Source organism: Anarhichas minor, unplaced genomic scaffold (assembly GCF_050575085.1).
Source record: "Anarhichas minor isolate MPS153535 unplaced genomic scaffold, ASM5057508v1 ptg000023l, whole genome shotgun sequence".
In the NCBI taxonomy this organism is placed as follows: Eukaryota; Metazoa; Chordata; class Actinopteri; order Perciformes; family Anarhichadidae; genus Anarhichas; species Anarhichas minor.
In genome coordinates this window covers 1,644,479-1,668,060 of record NW_027466469.1, presented here as the reverse complement: position 1 = coordinate 1,668,060, position 23,582 = coordinate 1,644,479, and the positions used below count along the sequence as shown (strand labels likewise).

The window sequence follows — 23,582 nt, the reverse complement described above, 5'->3', positions numbered from 1 at the left end:
CGTCCCCTTACTTGTGTTCCCCAGTTGTCCCCACCTCCAGGGTCCCCTGATTGTCCCTCTGTGTGTTTAGGTGTGTATGTGTGTATCCCGTCCTGACGCCAACCTGGGCTCTAAGTCTACCCACACACGCACCTGACATCAATCAGCTCGTCACCTCTCCCTGCACCCACACACCTGTCAGCAATTCACTCATCACCTCCACAGTACATCAACCCTGGCTCTCCTCCCAGCTCCTACAGTAAATGCTTCAGGAAGCAGCAGTTTGTGTGTTTTTTTAAGAGTTAGCCTCATGCCAATTTACTCCTGATGATTAATACTTTGTGTTCCACCACTGTTGTAAACACTGAAACATCAAGGCTACTTTTTTTTATTTTTGATCTCAGAGTCTCATATGTGCCTCAGGTTTCTGATGACATCTTTTATTTTTGCGTATGCAGATGAACAGGCACTACAGTTTATAAATTACAGCACTATATACTAAAGTAAGAGAAATCCCTCTAAAAAAGTTATCAACACTGCAGATCAATGTTTCCCGACAGAAAAGAAAGAAGCATTTGAGTAATTTTTGAAAAATATGATTTTACCATCCGTCAGTGTATCACCGGGGTTTCACAGTGGATGCCGCAGTTGTAGCTCTTTCACACTTTTTACAGTACACTTGTTAACCGTTCTGTTTCAAATAAAAGACGCTGAAGTCTTTAAATTCATATCTCCAGTCAAGACAAAGAGGAACTGCGTGTCGTGTCGGTGTAAGCTGAGCTGCAGGAGTTGGATTCTGTGGAAGGGAGCTCTGGTTCACTTTGTTAAACACGATGGTTGACAGTCTTTGGAGTAGCAGGGTGGTAGATTTCGGTATAAGGCAACATTTATTTCGACCCCTGCTTACAAGGAGCAACAGTTTTCAAAAGAGCATACAAGAAGCACAAACGCAGAACAAGAGACCTTTCCCTCCTGGATCTTTTCAAAATGCACTTCTCTCTCGTGCAGCAGAAAAGCCCGTCGTCTCATCAATATTTCACAGACGGATCCTCTTCCCTGCTTTTTTGTGCAGCGCTCGTTGCAGCCACTCTCGGTCTGCATCAGTAAGACGACACCAGACTTCCTCATCGACGAAGGTGTACTTTTCACCAACACCTGTGGTTACCAGGTGCAACAAACCAATCGACGAGTACCGTGCTGCCACGTGCGCTCCTCACCTTTTTTGTTTGTAGGAAGTTTCATTTTCTGATTAAACTATAAAGATGTGCATATGTAACGCAGCTTGTGGTTCTGGTGCACAGCGAAATAGACCAATCAGGATTGATTATGTTACACATAAAAAAAAAAAATCAAATGGCATCATCATCATCATCATCCCGATAAGAGTTTTAATTCGATCAAGAAACTGTTAGTAATTTGGAGGAAAGTAATTGAGGCCATGCACCGGATCGGTTCAGATCAGAGCGGCAAACAGTGTGTGGGAGCATCAGCATGCACACAATCACAGAGATAAGAGCTGGAAGCTGATAATGCCGAGTCACTGACATTCACTCATAGTAAACATGTAACTGCAGAACTTAAAAAAAAAAGAATAAATAAAACCTTGGTTGTGAAATGAAGCTAGTTTCCAGGCTTTGTTTTTTTTTTTTTTATGGCTCCTGTGTTATTAACAGTCTGCACGTAAAGACACCACATGAAATGCTGTAGTTATAACCGGCACCTTGTCAGTGACGGGTGGGACAGCGGAGGTTAATGTATACAGTTCCTGCTCGGTTTGGTAGAGTACATATTTCCATTTCAAAGAGGAGCTCTGCTTAGTGACACTGTGTTTATTTTACTGATGGTGAGCGGCCTTTTTTTAAAATCTGGTTCAAAATGGTAATTCAGTGACATGCTATGGAGTGCGGCAGGAAAACAACTAAATGCATCAAAGGAATAGTTTGACATATGCTTATTAGTATTGGAGGAAAAGAATGATGCCACTCTGCACTGTTTATGCACACACGTATGAAGCCAGAGCCAGCAGCTGGATAGCTTAGCGTAGCATAAGACACAAAGCAGGGGGAAAGGAGCTAACCTGGCTCTGTCTCTGAAGCTCACCAATTAACATCTCGTATCTTGTTCGTTTAATTGGTAGAAAAAAAAAGTTTAATGGGGGCGGGGGGTTGTGCTGTAACTCTTTCTTGGCCAGGGACAATGATTACCAAAACTGAAGTGTGTATATATATATATATATATATAGTCCATTCACTTAAATTTTGTAGGGATTAAACAAGGCATTTCAAAAGTCCGACACTGAGAGAGTCCTCCTCTCTGGATTAACAAAGGAGATATAATAAGTGAGCTTTAGATGTGCTGGCAGGCCGATTTTGTTCCCTTCAAAAAGAGTCTAGCTGTTTCCCATTATTTCCAGTCTTTATGCTATGCTAAGCTAACCGGCTCCTGGCTGTAGCTTCATGTTTACTGTACAAACGTGAGAGTGATATCGATCTTCTCATCTCACTCTCAGGAGGAAAGCGAATAAGCACATTTCCAAAAACTATTCCTTTCATGCTAAACATGTAAATATTTCACAGATATTCAATGAGGAAAAAACCAAAACTGTACAAGCATCCAGACTGTAAAAAAAAAAAAAAAAAAAAAGATTAAAATATATACATGAAATGCACAATGCATAGCTCATTGTTGCTATCCAGGCACAACCGACGATACCATATCAATAGGATGATGAGAGAACATACTGTATGGCATGTTAGCGTCGCATCTGAAATCAAACGCAGCCACACACAAAAGAGACTGAAATATTTCTTTTTTTTGCTTCAGTTGCAGTGTGTGGATGATGACTATGTGATCCTGAACTTGTTTCAGTAAAGTTTTCTCTGTGATGCTGAGATGAAGACAGGTCACCGTGCCCGACGGGAAGAGGAAGCTTTGCTTTCAAGTCTCTGGCAAATGTGCAGTTATGACTGGACGGTTCAGTCCGGGGTCTTCTGCCCTCCGCTGGAACGGCTACATCGGCTACATCGGCTCCACGTAATTGGCCGGGTAAAGACCCAGCTGCCCGTTGTCTAGACGACCTTTACACCAGCCCTGCTCGTCCTCGTCCTCCAGCTTCATCATCTCGTCCCCTTCATCCATAAAAGGAGACAGAAATGTCCACTTCTGATTAATATAATACAGAGTCAATGTTACATGGGTCCTACAGCTGTAAACGAGAAGATTAAAGGACCACTCCACCAAAAATAACTAGTGTGTAGGATAGCTGCCGTTTACCGTGGTGACAGTAAATGACCAGTTTAATGGCAAAACCAAAGTATCAAGATATCAAAACCCCCTTTTTCAGCATAATTCACGAGTAATTTTGTAAACACTGGTGGTCAGTATGGATACAACCTTTTACAATAGTTAATCTAATTCAACATTGGGTTCTCTCAGTTTGGAGTTTGCATGTTCTCCCTGTGCCTGCGTACAGAAATGTACCAGACGTGAATGTTGTGCTTTTGGTTAATTGATTTGAAGGAATAGTTAGACATTTTGAGAAATACAGTTTTTTTTATTTTTATTGTCAAGCATTAGATAAGAAGACCGATACCAGTGTCAAACACTCTGTTAAATGTAAGGTTACAGCCAGCGGCGGGTTAGCTTAGCTTAGCATAAAGACTGGAAACAGGGGGAAACAGCTAGCCAGGCTCTGTCTAAAGGTCACAAAATAATTGCCGTAAAGCGGCCCTGCTTACTGATTTTTAAGTATTTCTTTCACCTCATAAAATATGTATAGTGGTATCATCCAACTGTGATGATAACTCATAACACTAAACACACAGCTTCTGTTTGTCGCTAATGTTTATTATGTTTATTACACAAACTACAGTTTCTTACATCGGTCATGGGCGACACAAAGGTCGTTTTTTTTTGCAATGCAACTTGATTACTCCTGTAATCCATTTTAATTGTTGATTTAACGAATCAATGCTTTATTGCCATTGATAGGAATTTGCTTTGGTGAACTAATGCAATACAAAACGTACAAAGAGTATTCCTTTGACATCGAGCACTAACGGTGACAGCAGCAGGAACTGTACTTGACAAACTTCCATTCGTTTGTGAAATCGTCACTATTGAGTCGTTCCTGCGCTGTCGGGGATTCATTGTTTGGTCAACAGGTGTCACACTCACCTGCTCTGAAGCTGAGCTCGTCCTGCTCTTGGCCTTCGTAGTCGTACAGCGCTCTCACTCTCACACCTTTCCCCACTTCCTCGTCGAAGGGGTTGGTCCCTCCGTTGGTGTCGTTGCCCGAGTCCGGGGCCGTCTGGTCCTCGTCCGGGGCCGTCTGGTCCTCGTCCGGGGCAGTCTGGTCCTCGTCCGACCACTCTGTGGAGGCCGTGTACGCCTGGTTCTTCTCGTAGCTGCTGACACTGCACATTTCAGCAGAACATTAGTGTTCAGTCCCACCAGTTAAATATCATGACGTCCTCATGCCGCGGCTGTGTATGTTTTAGTGTGTTGTTGTTTTTTGCTCTATCTTATTGACTTGTGAACCATTTCTGCTCATACTACTACTGCTGCAATAACTACTATTACTATTAATATCAATAGGACTACAGTACTTTAGTTGTATTTGCGTAGTTGTGATTAAAAGATGACAATAGTTACTCATTCATAAAACACTTGAAAATGAAACTAAATTACATAAAAAAATGACATGAATACAAACGAATATTAAATATAAATGAGACACCATACGGTGAAGGAAGGCACTGATTATACCAGATATAGTATGCAAAGGTAAACTGATGATTTACAACATACATTTAGAAGATGAGAATCTGCTAAATAAGTGTGAAAATGTGACATATGTGGGTGTTTACCTTCCCCGGTCTACAGCTTGAGCCTGGTCGACTGCTGTTGTGATGTTAGTCAGCATGACTCCATCGCCGCCTTTCTTTGACTTTTCTTTCTTCGAGATGTTATGGGTAAGGTCTGGGTTGTACTCCTGCAAAACATAGGAACTACTAATCAATTCCAGGCACATCACTCAGTGTGAAATATTTAATTAACACTTATTTTGAGCAATACCAATCAATATGATGCTAATCCATGCTGGACACTGCATAAATATTCCATAACCAACTTTTACTACCACTTTGCAAAATGGTCGGCTCTCCTTTTAGTATCATCTAAAGAAAAACATATCATCATTTTATTTGTTATCTTTGTTTTTATTGCTGTTAAACTAGGATAGATAGAAAATGTAATATTAAAGGAATAGCTCAACATTTTGTAAAGTATGCCTACTTGCTGAGATGAGAAAAAGTATCTTCCTGGAGACTTGAGGAACTTGGCCAAGAATTAGTCCAGCACTACACATACACTTTGATTCAACAAACAAGATATAACATGTTAAATAGTTAGAGTTTATGGATTTTGTTCCCATTGAGTCAGGCTAGCTGTTTCCCCCTGTTCTCAGTCTTTATGCTATGCTAAGCTAACAGGCTGCTGTCTGTAGCCTCATTGTTAGCACACAGACATGAGAAACGTATCAATCAAACAAATGTCAAGCTATTCCTTTTGATGATTGGCCAGCATATATACTGCAGGTCTCCAGCGATGTTTTAACGTCTTACAACTTAAGCCTGTGTCTGTACCTCAAACTGGGGCCAGTTCATATGCATGCCGGGGCCGTTGGTGTTGCTGAACCACTTCAGGTCTTCCTGCGGGCTGGACGACGTGATGGTGCGTTCCAGTTCTCCGTACACTGTAGCATAGCTGTGAAAAGACAGCGAGGGGTTAGCGTACGAGTGAATGATTATCTGACAACCGTCGCCTCGTCGTATTAACTGTTATATGAGCGACTCAGACCTTTGGTCTTCCGTGAGGTTGAGGTGGCGTTTGACGTCCAGCAGCACCTCCCTGAGGAAGCTCAGCCTCTTCTCTTCAAACTGCTGGCACTGCTCGAACACCTGCTCCATGTTCTCCATGTACTGTGGAGTGCACTTACTCAGCTCATCCAGAGCCTTCTCATACTTCTCCTTGGCCTTGGTGGGAACAAACACACACATACAAGACACAATTAACAGCCTGAAATTAATCATGTTGTTCGATATCTCACTGCGGACAAATGTGAGTCGTATTAACCTTGAAAGGTAAATAAATGTGTTTTTAAGCACAACGAAGAATCGTGGTTCAAGAGCGTGAAGGTCAGTCGAAGGAGACCGGAGTCCACTTCAGCCCAGAACAGCTAACGTTGGATTAACGAGGGAGACGCATACATGTAGAGGGGGAGGAGTGGTATTCAGTCACACATTAATAATGTAGCTAAGAGGCCTTTATGACACTTGGCCCGGTGGAAACAGCTCTATATCTTAAAATAGCCTGCGAGTTGATTTGCTTTGAGCTTGAGTAACTTTTTCCCAACGAGCTGCAGCAGTCGATGCTCTCACCTTCTGTGAGTCCTGCTTGCATTTGTCCAATTTCTCGTGGAGTTTCTTCTGCTGGTCAGCGGTCACCGAGGCCTCTCCCTTACCGTTGGCCTCTCTGGTGGACGCCAGCTTCTCCTCTTTGCAGGCCATGTGGTAGGACTTCTTGGCAGCCTCGAGCTAGAGGAACAAGAGTACATAAACACATTCAATCTTGTTTGATCATATGAGAAATATACACATAAACTCGCCATAAAAGAAGTAGGGCTGCAACTAATGATTATTTTCATAACTGATTAATATCACCATTATTTTCTTGTGAAAAATGCAGAGTGATAATCCTAAAGTTATTCAGTTAACCATCACATAAGATAAAGAAAAGCAGCAAATCTTCACAATTTGAAAGCAAAAAATAAGGAATGTATTTTTAATGATTGACCAATGATCTATATAGTTGTTGATTGTTTAAAATCTAAAAAGAAGCTCGTATTCTGAAACAATCAGTGGTTAATTCTTTATACAACTGTCACATGATAAGCGACTGCAACAAAAAGTAGTTGTAAATGTTCTCAGTTGTAGAAAAATGACTTGAAAATATTGGTTTCAGCTGATGCTGATATTAAAAGCGACATAAATAATCTGTTCCCCTGAATGATAAAAAAATAATATTCACTCTTTTTGGCAACAAGTCATGTAGACAGTTTTACTTTCATTTGTGAAATATCTGCTGCCACTGGAGTTCAAAATGAGGTGAGAATAGTTGTATTTGTGCTCATGTCGCTGAAAAATGATATCTGAAAAACTCAACAACAACACATCTCAGAAACTAATTAACACATTGTTCAAAGCTGTCAGTTCCCCAAACTAAATCCCATTTAATATTTATGGCAGTCTCCATGAAACCTCTGCAGCTAAAACAAACTTTTGACCCTTTTTAAAAAGAGTTCAATATCTTTGGACAGTCTGAAAACGTGTCCACTTAATTGCACATGACTGGATGCGTCAATAATAAAACTGCCTCACCTCTTTTAGCTTTTTGGCCCAGGGTTTCTGGGCCTTCTTGAAGCCCTCGTCTGCCTCTTTGGTTTCCTTGAATCCTCCCATCATCTGTTTGTGGTACAAGTCTTTCTGCCAGTTCTTCACCTTCTCAAAGTCCTCGTTGATCAGGTTGTTTTTCACCTCCTGGTGAAGCTCGCTCACCTTCTCCGCCTCCGTCATCCCCCCCATCCAAGCTCGCTCTACAGAGCCGTACTGAGGCCCTGGTAGAGGAAGGGAAGGGTCAAGTCAAGCATCGTATCCCAAAAAAATACAGATTATGTTTTTGTAGAACATTATGTGAATTTGCACCACATGAGTGTGAGACAGCGGTCACCTTTGTCTACCAGCTGTCTCCACCTCTTGGACCACTCCGTCAGTTGCTGTGAGTAGGCTTTCTCAATTTTGGCACGCTCCTGGATGCAGTTCATCAGGTCATTGCAGAGCCGGTGACCGTCGTCGATCCGCTTCACTGTACGTTTGTAGTTCCCAACCTTACATGGAAACACAGTTACTGTCAGTCAAATCAATGGTATTAAAGGAATAGGTCGACTTTATGGGACATAAGTTGCTTTCTTGCTGACAGTGTGAGAGGATCGGTGCGAAGCTGCAGCCTGGAGGTGATTAGCTTAGCTTAGCATGAAGACTAGCCTGGTTCTGATCAACGGTAACAAAATCCACAAAGAGGTGCTGGTAGGTGGGTTTTTTAAAAGGGCAAGTCTAGCTGTTTCCCCAGACTTCCAGTCTTTGCGCTAAACTAAGCGAACCAGCTGCTGGCTGTAGCTTCTTATCGAATAGATGGATATGAAAACTTATCGTCTTGTACAACGGTACACAGCACAACGTAATAACCCTTTATATGATGTCTTCACCTCCTGGTGGGAGGAGAACATGTTCTCTAAATGTCCTTGAGGTAAAGAAAGATGATCTGTTAGGTTCTGATTTGTGGAGATTAGTTGAGGACTTTGACATTGATGCTCATTTTTTAAATCATTCTGCTGCTTAAAAAAATGAAGAGATGACTCTAAAGAGAGAATTTTCAGATTGTTTCTAGTTGGTAGAAATGATCCGCTAATTACAACAACAAAAATGGAAATTCCTCGTTATTGACTGTTGTGGCAGGAAGACGGCATGATTTGTGTTGCTCACTGTTTCGCTGTTACAGGAATCACTGTGTGTGAGGTGCCTCCTTTAAAAGGCACTCAGCCTGCAGGTGATGCTTTAAGAAGGCAGGCGGAAACAGCAGGGGAGAGACTGCTGGTAAGAATGGATCTATGCACTGAACGCAGGGGGTGCGTTTATGTCATATGATTCATCTAGAACTCTCTGTAGATGCAGGAGCAGCAACCTCCCAGAGTTGTCTGTTTGCTTCAACCAGAGACAGAAAAACAGAGAGAGGATAAAATCCCACATCACTGCATTCATGTCACACATTTGTGAGAGAGAGGAAAAAAAGGACTGCATCTCTGCTGAATGTGTAATAGGTGTTTACCTATACCTCACTCTGAAAATGACACTCCACAAATCTCACACGTGGACTGAATGAAAGCAGGCGGGGAGGGATTGCATTCCACACCAGTCCTCTGCTTCAGCCGAGTCAGCGATCGGCGGGCAGCACTGCAGCAGCTCCACTGTGGAGCGACTGTGTGCTGGGAACAGGCACCTTTTGCTGCTCCAGCTGATCGCTGGTCGGAGAGACGCAGAGAGGATGAAACGCACCGCCGAGCCTCAGAGGACATGGATTATAAAACCCTGAACGTGTGAAGTGACGATGCGTACGTCTCCAATATACTCACTGAGCCCATCCGTCATAAATAAACACGCAGCAACGTGACAGTCAATGGTATCTGTAGCTTTAGATGTGTCACACTTTGTTTCCTGGTTTGAACACCGTTGAACCGGCCTCATGTGTGTAATGATTTGAATGAATGGAACTTGTCGCTGAAATCACTTGGGACTGTTTGAGCTCAGGAAAGGTTGTTGTTGAGGTAATCTCTGGGGAGAAACCCAGTGCAACATACTGTCATCTAGAGCTAAAACAATGATTCAATCAGCGAAATAAACTGTTCTGACAAATGATCACTGAAGTCATTATACAAACAAACGTGACAAACATTAGTCAGCTTCTAAGTTGTGATGATTTGCGGATTGTCTTTGATTCATTTGACAGTAATCTGGATATTTTGGGCTCATTAATATGTAATCAGAGGATTTAGAGAACAGTTTTCCCTATTTGCAGACTATATATTTCATCCTTAATAAAAGTCATTGTTACTTGCAGCCCTACTATCATACCATCTTTTAAGTTGTCATCAGACAGCAGATGGCTTCAATTTGCAACACTTATTCCTATCTTTAAACGGTAGACAGACGTTGGACGAGTCAGTATGGAAGTGATGGAGCACACTGGAAAACCTGTACGTTGTAGCTGTCATTGCAACAACAGTCCTAACAAGCTCCAGACCCACATATATGTAGAGGCCAGGACAACAACTTCAAACTCAAAGGCTCAGGCCTCATTTAAAATGTGATACAAACAATGAAAAACCCAACCTTGCTCCACACACAAGCTCATTAGCAAAGGCTCAGTAGCTAGCACCCACAAATGTGGGACAACCTAATTGAAAAAATGAGAAAGTGGGGAACAAAAGGAAGAGAAACTTCAAAGACAAAGAGGTTGCGATACAGGAAATGAGGTTCAGCTACAACTAAAATGTTTAATTTGGCAACTTCAGCCTTTTTACAGCATGAAGGCAGGTGATAAATACTGCAAACTGTATCATCTCTAATAAGAGGTGACAACTATTGCAGCTCATAAAAGAGACATTAGTGTCACCTCAGTGTCATCCATAGGTGAGAATAGAGCAACCACATAAGAGGCTGAACCAAAGCAGTAGATCATTTGTTTGATAATTGTTGCACTCATTCTAATCGTTGCAAAATAGAAGATTCCGCTGGCTCAGTCAACTCCATTAGAGATAATGGCACTAATATTTAGCCGTTTGTCATCATGCTGATAGATTAAAAGCCAATGCAACCGACAGTACTGATGAATTATTCTTAGAATTTAGTGTTTATGTGTGAATCTGTGCCTACATGCAGTTGATATTTAAGGCCTCAGATCCCCCCCCCCCCCCGGCGAAGCAGGTTCAGTGAGCGTTCATCACCACCGAGCGGTATTCAGTTCCCAAAGACTGTTCCCTGCCGTCTCACCTCCCAGAAACTGTCCGTGGTCTCCTCCTGGCTGGCGGACTCGTCGTAGGCTCCAGACATGGTCTCTCCAGATTTGGCAGGGTGGCTTCAGGCTGTGGCGGTCTGCAGCAGAGTAACGCTCCTCATGCACTGGAAGAGAAGACGAGCACAAAGGAGTGTGAGCACAGAGACTGTGAGAAGTAAACGCTGAGATTATAAATGTGGTTATTAGCTGCAAAGAATGTTGCTGCATACACTGGCAGCAAACCACGACCAGGGCACCGCAAGAGATTATCAAACACGCAGAATTAAATTAAAAACAGAACAAAACATATTACAGTTTGAAAAAAAAAGAAAGAACAATAGATAATGTGACTCTATGGCTGAGAGATAAATAGCATATTCACTGCCCGTATTATCCATGTTTTGAAAAACAATTGATGAAATATAGTATAAAGCTATTTTCATTATCTGCTGATTGATTCGATTGTTAGTCTATGAAATGTCTAAAGATTGTGAGAAATTACACAAAATGTCACAATTCCCGAAAGCCCAAGATGACTTCTTCAAATTATTTTCTGTCCAACAGGCCAAAACCCAAAAGTATTCAGTTTACAACAATTATACAAAACCTAGGACAGCAGAAGATTCTCATAGTTGACAAGCTGGAACAACTGAGTGTTTATTAGAACACGATTACTTAAACGATTCATCGATTATCAAAAAATGTTAACGGATTCACTTTCTTTCAAGCAACAAATTGACTGCTTCATAAACTATTTCAGCTGCAACTAAAACATTTTTGAAAATGTTGATTAAAATATATGCCCCTCATAATATGTGCCACCTGCCCAACATTCCCACAGCTACGGGAGCAACTTGTGGTTAAGTGTCTTGGCCAAGGACACGTCAACACGGAGCCGGGGATCGAACCGCCGATGCTCTGATTGAAGGACGATCCTGCTCGACCACTGAGCCACAGATAACACATCTGAATAAGCGAGCACACATTCGTACAAAGTACAAACTAAAGGTGATGACATCAGTGATTATCAGCAGTGGAAATCAAAAAATCACCTCCCGAGCATTTTATGTTACACAATACTTTCCACACACTGATATCAGGACGGCTCAGATACGTACAAAACCACCCCTACTCCCCAGAGACCTCTTTGCTAATAGATGCAATGACTGGCTGGTAACTAGTGGCATCAACTCACCCAGCTTCTGTCAGAAAGAACACTGTCGCCTCATTGCAGAGTAATCATCCCTCATGAACATTATCACAAGGCCACGCTGGAACACCGTATGCTGCTGCAGAAAAATTAATAGCTCTGACTTGACAACATGAGAGAAGGACGATAGGAACTCTAAACGATCCACTTATCAATCCATCCATGGATCGACTGTTGAGCGGGCCTACTAGGCACAGGCACAGGGCCCCTTGTTGGAAAGTCAATCAAACAACTACAAAGACACACAAAACAACCACAGAGATGCAAAATGATAGCAGAACAACTACAAAGACAGGAAAAATCACCACAAAGACGCTGAATGACCACAAAGTGACGCAAAATGAACACAAAGAGACATGTCTAGAGAGGATGCAAAATGAGAAGCAAAACAACCACAACAACAAAGAGAAACTAGACATGACTGCAGAGAGACGAAAACGACCACAGGGACGCAAAACAATCACAAAGCGAAGCAACGATCACAACAACAAAGAGACACAAAACGACTACAGAGAAATGCAAAAACGTCCACGAGGAGACACAGAAGCTTTTGTCTGTGTTCAGAGGACCATTGCCTCTGATCTGTCCATGTATCTATCTATCTGCATAGGGACTGATTATCACAAGAAAACCAGTAAATAACAAAGAATAAGTAGGCAGTGATCGATGTCAAATGACGTCTAACAGACTAGCCTGTCAGCGGACTGACAACAGTATCCTGGTGCTGCTGCAGCCTCATCAGTGCCACGCTCACCTCCACTCGTTCAGGTTCAGCTCACAGCCGACACTGCAGTTTAAAAAGGGACCACACTGTTAAACTGCCACACGTTGACAGGGCGTGCTGAAGTTACGATGGGCTCTAGGTAAGAGGTCATTAGCCGCTGCCGAGGAGTTTTGTTACAGCTTCATAAAACCTAATCAGAGAACCTCTGTTCTGGTCATGATATTTTTTTGGTCATCTACAATTCCTGGCCCTAATCCTTTGACCGAGCAACACTTTTTAAGTCCATTCGACGAAATAACATAAAAAAATAAAGGGTTATTTGTGTTGTTTTACAACACCATCATTCAAGATGGGCTTACAGTAAAGGACCTGACTTTTTGGGGTTTTGGGAAATACCGAGTCCGGCAAAACATTTTTGAGCAAGCAGCATGAGCCTCCTAAAGCTTCCCAAATAAACTTCAATTTTACAGATATAATTTCAAACACTTGTCTCTTGAGTCTCACTGAAAGAAAAGAACATGAAGGCTCCGTCTGGATTATTGTAGCTGTGTGCACAGGGAGCTACTTGGGGAGAAACCAGACGACTTGCCCCGTATTGTTTTCCTGGATCTCTACAACGGATGTGGTGAAGGTTAGCGTGACCCTTTGTCAGAACGGATATCAGAGCTTCCCACCTGCACATGAGCTCCACAGACCTTTATAATCAATCCCCACTTTCAACTGCACTACCCCACTATGATGTGAGGACAAAAGTCCAGACCTGCTGTTACTTTAGATAGTTACACAAGCATAAATCACTGAAGGGATACACTGAGATGGAAAAAAAGATTACACAAAATATTAGGTAGGAAGAGCGACAAACGGAAACCAACACACACAAAGAAACGGAACACAGATCGAGATAAGATGCAAATGAGCTGCTATTTGACTGTCCTGCTATCAGCTCAGTGAAATGTCAGCTGCAGATGGAAAATTGTTTCACTGAGCAGTGCTGTGCTGGACAACAAAATATCAATGAACAGATAAAACGGTGAAAGCATTTGACAAGATAAATGTATGCTGAGTCATCTAGCCTACGATGAATAACTACAGCTGCATGTTAAAGGAAAAGTTTGACATTTTGGTAAATACGCTTATTGACTTTCTTGCCGAGACTTAGATGAGAAGATCAATACCACTCACAGGTGGCAGTAAATAGGAATCTTCAGCCAGCAGCTAGTTAGCTTAGCACAAAGACTGGAAACAGGGGGGAACGGCTAGCAGCTACAGCTAGCTGGTTCCCCCTGTTTCCAGTCGTTATGCTAAGCTGCTAGCATTAAGCGTGAAGACATGACAATGTTGACCTATCAAAAAGATAAAGCTCATTTTTGCTCAAAGTCAACACCATTTGATTTATCACACAAGTCTATGAAGCATCAAGCGACTGTTCCAGGTCAGCACTGTCCACGCTGTGCATGTTTATGCTTCTCTGAACGGCCCATACTCCACCAGCTGATCAAAAATTGACGGAGAGAAGATTGTCTCGTAATCGACAAAAAAAGAAATCTCACGAAGCCAAATCTGCCGATGAAGAGGGATTTGATGCAGAGGAGACAGGTGAAACAATAGAAAGAGGAAGGCAGGGATGTGCTTTGATGGGAGGTCAGGGGGAGGGGTGGGAGCTGCATGGGTATTTGGGTCAACCGTGAGCCGACGCATGGAGCGACAACGAAGGGCAGAGATGAAATGACAGAGGGGAAGTGAAGGAAAACTCCCAAATCCCAAATCCTGTTAATTGAGGGGGAATTTGCACAGCGGTCGAACCCAACGGCTTGGGGCAAAACAGGCGCCTCGGCCGGATGCAGCGGGGAGCATGGCATGAGTGGGTGTTCATCATGCTTGGTTAATCCATTAGCTACGTGCCGAGAGGGGGCTTTTGTTCAGGCGAGCCCTTTGCTTGGCTCGCAGAAAGGCAGATCACAGTGTAGCAAAACAGTCACCGACTAGCTTCTTCAACATTTTTTTGTTATCAAAGCCAACAAGTAGAAATAAAACGACAGAAATAATGACATCAACCTGACTATATTTCTAATTCAGAGTGCACTATCTAGTGAGTGTTTCACTGTGGTTAGACAAACAATACCCCCCCCCCCCCAACACGCACACACAAACCCAAACATTGGCAGCACCCTCCAAGGTTTAGTCACCACCACATTGATTCACTCTTCTTCCCTTCTTTCATCAATACATCCTGCAGTCCAAGCAAAAAAGATCCACATCCTCAAGCACTAAAGACTAAAAGAGCATCACAGGGGATCCCCATCCTTCGAAAGCAAGTGCACGCAAGCACCACAACTCGCAGCCTGCATAGCGTCAACACGTCAAGAGAGCCCAAAACCCCCAAACAAAGACCCTGAACACAGCCGGAGAGAGGGAGAGCACAGCCCCCCGCCACAGCAACAAAAGCTTACCCCCAGTCCTCCATTAACGGCGGCTAAGGCTCCAGCTAGGAGAAAAGAGACACGTGGGCTCCTCCAGCAGTCAGCCTCTCTCCTCCTCTCCTCCTCTTCTCCTCCCTTCCTGATTGCTTATTTTTCTCCCCTGCGCTGCCGCCGTCCTCTCTGACTGGCTGGGCGTCGGAGCATCAGCGTGCCGAGCAGGAGAAGAGGAGCACTAATCTGTGATCGGAGATCTTCCTATCCCCGCAGCACTGTGCAGGGAAAATAGAAGAGTGTGTGTGTGCTTTTTCAATGAATGAGGGATAATCCTGTGGTGCTTTGCTTGAATGGCTCAGACAGAGCAGCAGGCCAGAGAGGAGAGAGAGGAGGGAGAGAGGAGGGAGAGAGAGAAACGGGGGGATGGAGTAGGTGGGCTGCTGTCTATGAACACTGTGGATGCTGTGGTGTGGACGTGTGAGGTGTTTAATGATCAGCCTCTGGTGGAACTGGTCATGGTGGAGGCATTTGAACGCCTCTATAAAAGCAACACGCATTAGGTCGTTGATTGTTTTTTAAATGCTAGGAAATGAACAAACTGTTTGGGTTCCTCCCTAAAGTAGCTTCTACAAGATGAGAAGACTTTGATATTACATATACATATTACACGCATTCACACCAGCTTTTTCAGGTTGCAAAGATACCCATGAGTCTTTAATATTTTGTCTCTGGTCGTGCAGCTGATGCTGCAGCCCGTTTCAGTTTCAGCTGCTAAACTTCAAGCCGTCCTCCTCTCTGTGGCGACCTGAACTGTGTTCAAATACATGCTGAACGTATGATGTAGATGTTATGAATTAGATATTTTTCAGTTTCTGTTGTCTGACAACGGAATGAGCATAAAATAATGATCTCATCGCAGGTCATGACACTGCTGGACGTCTGTGTGATCTGCTATTTGACATTTGGAATGAGTGATCACGGAGAGCGTACAACATAAAGTTCTCATCCTAATCACACAGCCCTCAGGGTTGCCTCATTGTGCTACTACAGTTTCATATAAAGGGCAACTGGATTTTTTTAGATTTATACACTCTTAAAAACGATGGAATTTCAAATGATCACTTTGTTCTTCCATTCCTCCCTCTCAGAAAATGTCCGTACTTAGTCAAACAGAGAAGAAGGTGGAATGAGGGAAAGTTTAAAATGTGTGGTCCATTGGTCTAGATAATAAAAGAGGCTTCATTCCAATACACCATAAATTCCTTCAGTATAGGCTCCAGTACAACACAGGCAGGGCGGGGGCTAACTAACAGGAGATTACGACGATATCAAGCCGAGCATATGAAGGGTGGAGGAGATCCCAAGGTAGATATACGTAAGCTGTTCTGAATGTGCACGAAGGCCAGAGAGCAGGTGTGTGCTGTTGACATGGCAGCTATAAAATGGTTAATAATTAGACATCGAGGTCGGAGCAAAAGTTAAGCTATACAGCTGTAGAGTCTAAAAGGGGTAAACTCAATAAATTCATAAATATGTTCATCACAAATGTTACAATCAAGCATAAAGAAAATGGTCCTCTATGACTCATACCAGGACATTTCACCAGCCCAGCGTCAGAGTCACCAGTCACCCTGCCAACCAGACTTACACGTTGTCGCTGTCTGATGGCCGGACTGTCGCGATGAGACGAGACCCGGCGGATCACAGAGAGCAGACGGCTGTGTGTCTCTGTTGAGAGTTCAGCTTGGTGTGGAGTCGTGAAGAGGACAGGTGAGCTGGAGGACACACGGGCCACAGTGTCCACTGTTTAGCGCGAGGAAAATCTGAGCTTCAAATCCAAAAGCTCAGGAAGAAGAACATGGTTCAGCAAATGTACTTTGTTTACTGCAAACTCAAGAGATCAATGTGAGAGTTCATTTGAAACGTTCTGTAGTTTAATATCACCGCTGACAGTCCCTGATAAACATCCTGGCGTCTCTGCTGCAAACATGAGTGTTGCAGGTGAATCAAATGTGAATGAAGTGAAGAGAAACCTCCACAGCTATCGGTGTCACAGAGGAAGCCTCACAAAAAGGCATTTAACCCTCAGCTGCTCTGGTGGTTGCTGGTGTTACTCAATAGCCAACCAGGATTGTAGTGTGTGTGTGTGTGTGTGTGTGTGTGTGTGTGTGTGTGTGTGTGTGTGTGTGTGTGTGTGTGTGTGTGTGTGTGTGAAGAAAAAAGTCAAAGATAAAAGTGCAACAAGAGGATGCGCTTAAAGTGCTCGTAGAATGATTTCAGGCAGCGGACGGCGATTTTGTTTTCGACAGCCAGACGGCAGAAGATCTGAAACTCATCCCAGTTTCTCTGCAATATTCATGTGTCATCAATAATACAGACGGTTCTGGACACAAGCAGACTTAAATACCTGTACAACGGTGCAATTTTCAGCTACTAGCAGAACAGGCTCAAACCTCCCATCAAACTGTCAGCGGTCTAGTTGCATTGTGGGTAATGCAGGCGCCGGGTTATGATGAGGAAGAGGAATGCATGGACTAAAGAAAAGACGATATCTCTGGTTCTGCTGCACTGATTCTGATCCTTTTTATGAGTGACAACAGTTAAGAGTGTAACGCTTTATCACTCTTTTAAAGTCCATACCGTCGATAAGATAAGGCAAAGATCGAGCTCCGTGTGTACTTAACATAGTGATGACTTTCTTGGCTCTTTTGGACCATGACCTGTTTAAAACAACACACACAAAAAAAAACCTCATCCACTCATTTGAGGCGGAATTCACCACCTGCTATATGACAGGGGAAAAAAACGACCCAACTACAAATGCAGGTACAAAAACTACACGTATACAACTTTAAGTTCTTGAAGTAGACACTGAGACGTGTCATTACAGATGGGAGCAGTTTACTGAACCTGGTCCGTCCTCTCTGCGGCCGCTCGGTCCTCGACGGCGTGACGCCAAGTGCTTTCTGACAGCCTTTCAGGAGAACCGACACCTGCAACTCTACGAGTCGGAGAGCGTCACTGCTCCACTGCAACCATGACACATCCTGCGGTCTGCATCACGCACACACACACACCCTGAACCTTGACATATCCCCGAGAAGACACATTAAACCATCAATAATTAGCCAGCTGTGTGGGAGGGTGGAGGCCTGAGGGCTCTGCCTTGTCACACACATTCATTAGTCGTCAGGGAAAGGAGACTCTGAGACAGACAGGGACGAAAGAGACAGAAAGTTACTCGTGGCAAAGATAAAGAAGGCATACAGGAAGTGCAGGGAGCGGAGACGGGCAGATAAAAGCCTGCTCTGTGGAGGACAGACAGGGATGAGTCAACATCAGGTGAGCCGCGCTGCATCCACTCAATCAATACAGCTGTATGTGAAGGATGAACAGTCTAATCGCTCTCAGCTGAGGAGCAAACATGTATACATGAATAGAAATAACTATTATGCCGGGAGAACAACACGTGCGTCAACACATTTCAAACACTCAAAGCTCTTTTGTTACTTCGTCCTCTGATAATAGACGGCCTCCCACTAAAGCGGGTAAAACATTGGGGGGGGACTTGCAGGACGGACACCTGAAAATCCTTTAAGTCACGACAGACTCAAACAGAACCAAGTTGTCCGCCCACTATGAGACAGACGCTCGTCTCCACCATTGTGTGCCATCTGTGTATCATCTAATCATGTTCCTCCCTGCGGGGCTCATTCCGTTTGACCCCGGTGTTCCATCCCATTATTGCAGGCAGTAATATACGACCCCGGTGCGGGCAAAGGGAGAGCTGAAAGGGGTCGCAGGTCTGGTCTTGTAAAGAAAAACACACTCTTGTAATTGAGGCTGTTCTCCTGCTGTGATTTGACAACATCCAACATCCTGAAGTCATTAGTCAAAGTCCTCCTGTTCCTCTTTCTCTCTAAAGTGCTCAAACATCTTTTAATTGTTTGGATTATTTGTATTTTTTATTAAATTAGTGACTATTTGCTGTTTTTGTTGGTTTATCTTTGGACACAGCCATGCTTGCTGTTTCATCCTGCTTTCAGCCGTTATGCTAAGCTAACCGTCTCCAGCTAGATATTTATGGAATGGTATTCTCATCTCATGCTTCCTCTTACAGTATTTTCCAAAATGTCGACCTATTCCGGGGAATATGCGGAGTGCTGTGGTGCCCTTGAGCAAGGCAAAATGTCCCTTTTATCAATAAAGATTCACATTTAAAAAAAATAAACAAGTTTAAGAATCTGACTGAGCATTCAGTCCCAACTGTCAGTAAATCACATTCTCCGTACTCTGTAATAAACAGTGAGGTTTGATGCGCGACACCAGTCACATCCTCTGACGTTCCACAAATATTGATTTCAATGAAACTCAATGGAAGTATGAGAATTCAATTAATTCAATGCAAATCCAAAGAAAACATCAATGCCTTTAAAGTGGCTGCTCTGGAGCTTTCGATCACACCACACAGTCCTCCGTGGCATTGCAGATATCTAAATGAACATTATCCCATTGGCTTAATAACAACTGAGACTAAAAGTTCCCTCTTGGCCTTGGAAACATAGACCTAGTGATATCATTTCACATTGACAATGTACTGCAGAGTGAGGTAATTAAACGCAGACACAGACTGTGGCCTGCATGGCCATCTCTGGCGGATTAAAGACAGAAAGAAAGAAAACATGACTGTGATATTTGTGTGTGTGTGTTTGTATAGTTGAACAACGTTTAATATTCTGTGTAGAGACAATTTCTCACACTCCAGGGTTAAAAGAATGCAATCAATACTCCAGGGCGAGTGAGGAGGACCTCTGTGCTTCCCAGTTTCTTTGTGATCAATAACCTTTTTATTCTTCTACTGCCCAGTGCAGAGAGACCGTGTCCATTGAAGCTCTTATAGGTTCAGCTGCTGGAGTCAAAGTGTGCTCACACTGAAGCTGAAACATGGCAAGAAAATGGAAGTGACTCATTCAGTGACAGTGCAGCTGCTGAAACACACACACACACACACTCACCCACACAACGCCTCTGTTGTTGTTGTCCTGAATGAGAACTCCTCTGGCTGTTAGAAATGAGAGGAAGATGTGAGAGGAAACCCCATCAGTGATGCAGTCAGTATGTAGGCGTCTGTTCAGTCAGCGAAGGGAAAACAGCTTTTTCCAGGTAAATTGCTGTTATTTTGTTGAGTAAGCAAGCAACACCTACTGTAGTAGCAAACACACCGATACACACACCGTACTGAAATAATCTGTGCGGAAATGATCAGTCATCGTTTGAGTCATTGTTCACACATGCCAGATATTCTCAGGTTCAAGCTCATCAAATGTGATTATTTGCTGCCGTTCTTTATCATATATGATAGGAAACGGAATATAAACATTATACATATTATAAGCTGCATATAAATCAATCATGAAAATGATTTTATCAGTCGTACTTCAAACATGCACACACACACACACACATACACACAGACGCCATCTTTGACAAACCCAATCGCCATGGCAACACCTACAGTGGCCCTCTACAGCCCTTCACAGTAAACATCTGACACGCTGGAGCCTCAGAGCAGCAAACCTGAACAACCACTAAAGGCCTCTTGTTGTTCCTCTTAAGCTGTGAGATGGGTGTTACAGCCGAGGAGACACAAAGTCTATTACGTACTCGAGAAAGTGGAAGCATGCGCGTCACATGCAGACTCACAACAACTCCCCCCCCCCACACTCCGTGAAACTCTTACCAGCAGTCAAACTCTGTACATCTTGGGACTGTCCTCAACCTGTACTGTCTACAGTGTTCATGAATTCATCATCACAAAGGGACCAGGATGCACCTCTGGATTAAAGAGCAGCACGGCTGGACTGTGTTGCCCCTGGAGCCGTTTGCTGCTGAGCTGCACTGTGCAGCTTGCTGGTTAGATTCTGCTGATTCAGCATGAACAGTGCAGCAGAGTCAGACAGCAGAGGCACAACAGGGAATTTATGATCAGTGTCTGGGAAGATGCTTTCCAACACATCTCATGCATAACACATTTTCCATAAATATAATAGATTTCCCTCGTTTTGGATTCTCAAATGGGAACGTTTGATGATTTGCTTGAGTTGCATCCAAAATCCCTCCTTCGTTCACTCATTCACTGTTCTCCTTGTTTCGTAGACACTCAGCGGGTCAAATTAATTAAATATTATATCAGGTTCATCCTGGCTTTTCTTTCTCCATCACAGAGCTGCCATCTTACAGAAAACACTAAACAATAATTGGCATTTATTCTGTGCCAAGGCACTTCTTCTTCTTCTTGATATTTCACGTTGGTCTGCAGCTCCACAGTTCAGCAGTTGCATAACGCCGTATGACCCTGGTATGTGATGGCAGCTCTGCCCTTGCAAACCCCCGGAGCCTTTAAGGAAATGCAGCCGGCCTTTCTCCCATGAGCCCCTGTGAGGATCCTATCTCAGGCTCCAATTACCTCACAGTGCAGGCCCAGAGTCCAGAGCCCTGCTCACTCACCGTTCAGTCTCTGAACATGTACACGGGGTAAATGATTGACTTCAGTGTTTATCCATTGATGTTAGATGCAGAAGATGCTCCAATCTGCTCGTTCAGATGCTTTTCAGGAGAACAGTACATAAGTTATCGTGTTCAAATTTAAATTTCGTCTGAAGCCACGTTCTAAGTTTCAAAGTTTCAAAAGAGCTCCCGTCAGCCGGGGCCCGTGAGCACCAGATGTGACGCGCTAATAAGCTCGTAAGAGCAAATGGAAATTGGAAGCGAACAGAAGCGTCCACTGGGAATAACGTCGTAAAATCCATAGTTATTTATACAGAAAAAGAAAAGAAAGACTTTAGGTTTTAGTCTAATTAATTACATTAGCAATGACGGCTCATCTGTCATTGCTAAACAGAAAGGAGTTGAACCGGGCGCCGCAAATCAAATGAGTGACCCTCATTTGTCACAAGAATTAATCCAATTAGGCTCGCTCTCAAATACAAGCACTTCAACATGTATGTGTGAGGAGACAAATCCTCTCTCTCCCTCTCTCTCTCTCTCTCTCTCGAAATTACCCTAAACTATGATATTTCCATTCAAATTCAAACACTGAATATGAAGGTAAGATGCCTCTGCGTACAAATTATTCTCCTTGATAGGAAAACCAGAAATGATTCGCAGTGTTCGCTCCCTGCATCCTGTAAACGACCGGCTCTTAAAGCAGATGTGCGTTTGCTGAAGCTTTGCGTTGCAGGTCGATGATCAGAAATGAGATGAGATCATTTCCTCATAACAAACAGAGGATTTCTATACTCAGCAAAAACGCTGAGTGAGAAGAACCAATAGTTTCATATTATTTTCTGAATAACAATTTAATTTACAATGATTGGAAAAACAGAGAAAGCATCAAATCCTCATGTTTGACAAGCAGGAAGGAGCATTTTTGCTTGATAACGACTTAGCAATAATTAAGACTATCATCAATGAATTAGTAATTAATCAACTGGTCATTTCAGCACTAGTGAGAATGACATGACATGTACTTTATCAGCCCGACAGTATTTTTGTCCAGCACACAGTATAGGTGAAATATAATCTGCTGCAAAAAGTACTCACTTTCTATGCAGAGTGACAATCTCCAGCATACAGGAAGTGGAAAATGACAGTATTAGTCTGTTGAAAAGACTACAGGCAAATAAAGGTGTTTTTTTAAATAAATTGACTTATATTTAGGGCATCCACCAAACGTTGGCTACAGATGGTATTCAACTCAACAGCTATACAGATTAGACAGGCAGCCTGCTGTACTGGCATGTACGCACAATGCAGCACACCAGTTCAGAACCGTGGACAGAGCTCATCAGACAGCCTCACGTGGAGGTCAGCGCCTCACAGCAGCCCTGATCTGATCCGACACCAGCTGCTCTCCACTGATAAATCAAAGAAACGTGCTGGTCTGGAGGAAACACTGGCTCTCTCCCTAGTGACAGCTTCTCTTTCTCTTATGCTTCAGACATCCCTCCATGCCCGCTGCTGCTGGGTGTCTCACTGCCTCCTCTGCAAACCAGCTCCTACTAAATGTTGTTAAATGCATCTGCTTACGTCAAAGTGTACATGATCACACACGGAGCACGATTCCTCCTCATGTGAAACGAGTGTCGTGAAGCAGGAGTACGTTACAGTCTGGCAGTGGTTCAAGTTACCGGCTCTCCAGCTCAAAGCTGCAGGTTTTTATGATACAGAGAGATGCTGTAACAATGACGTTCCCTCTCAAAACGATACACTGTGTTATGGACTTTAATTTAGTGGGACAAAAACGCCTGTTCTCACCAATATATGTAACGGTTCATAGATATCAACAGTAAATTAAGCTACTTTTCCCACAACAAACCTAAGCTAGCTGTTGATCGCGGATATGTGGTTATTAAAAAATCGAGCACAACGTACCTAAATGATTTTTTAAATCCAGCTTCTTTGAATGTTTTTTTTAAATGTAATCATTGTCTTCATCAGCAGGAGCTGCCTCCGTTGTATCGCCGGTAGATCTGTCGCTGTAGGAGCCGCCAGATGGGGGATGGTCCGTGAGTCAAGGTAGCACTTC

General features: G+C 43.3%; 1 protein-coding gene across 6 annotated transcripts; it reads right to left on the bottom strand.

Annotated features, from left to right (window-relative positions):
• Window positions 1-351: 351 nt before the first annotated feature.
• pacsin1b (protein kinase C and casein kinase substrate in neurons 1b) lies at window positions 352-23,582 on the bottom strand. 6 transcript variants are annotated; one of them, XM_076096905.1, is made up of 14 exons: window positions 23,429-23,578; window positions 20,011-20,057; window positions 17,403-19,932; window positions 16,644-16,770; window positions 15,032-15,270; window positions 10,644-10,772; window positions 7,768-7,924; window positions 7,419-7,654; window positions 6,420-6,575; window positions 5,839-6,014; window positions 5,625-5,745; window positions 4,848-4,972; window positions 4,156-4,394; window positions 352-3,107 (listed from the first exon to the last, which is right to left on the bottom strand). In XM_076096905.1, exons 6-14 carry the CDS (start codon window positions 10,701-10,703, stop codon window positions 2,998-3,000), a joined length of 1,380 nt encoding a protein of 459 aa, XP_075953020.1. In that variant the 5' UTR covers window positions 10,704-10,772; window positions 15,032-15,270; window positions 16,644-16,770; window positions 17,403-19,932; window positions 20,011-20,057; window positions 23,429-23,578; the 3' UTR covers window positions 352-2,997. The 6 variants fall into 6 exon arrangements, with proteins under 6 accessions (XP_075953020.1, XP_075953017.1, XP_075953019.1 ...); XM_076096902.1 differs by having other exon boundaries at window positions 16,644-19,932; XM_076096904.1 differs by lacking the exon at window positions 15,032-15,270 and having other exon boundaries at window positions 16,644-19,932.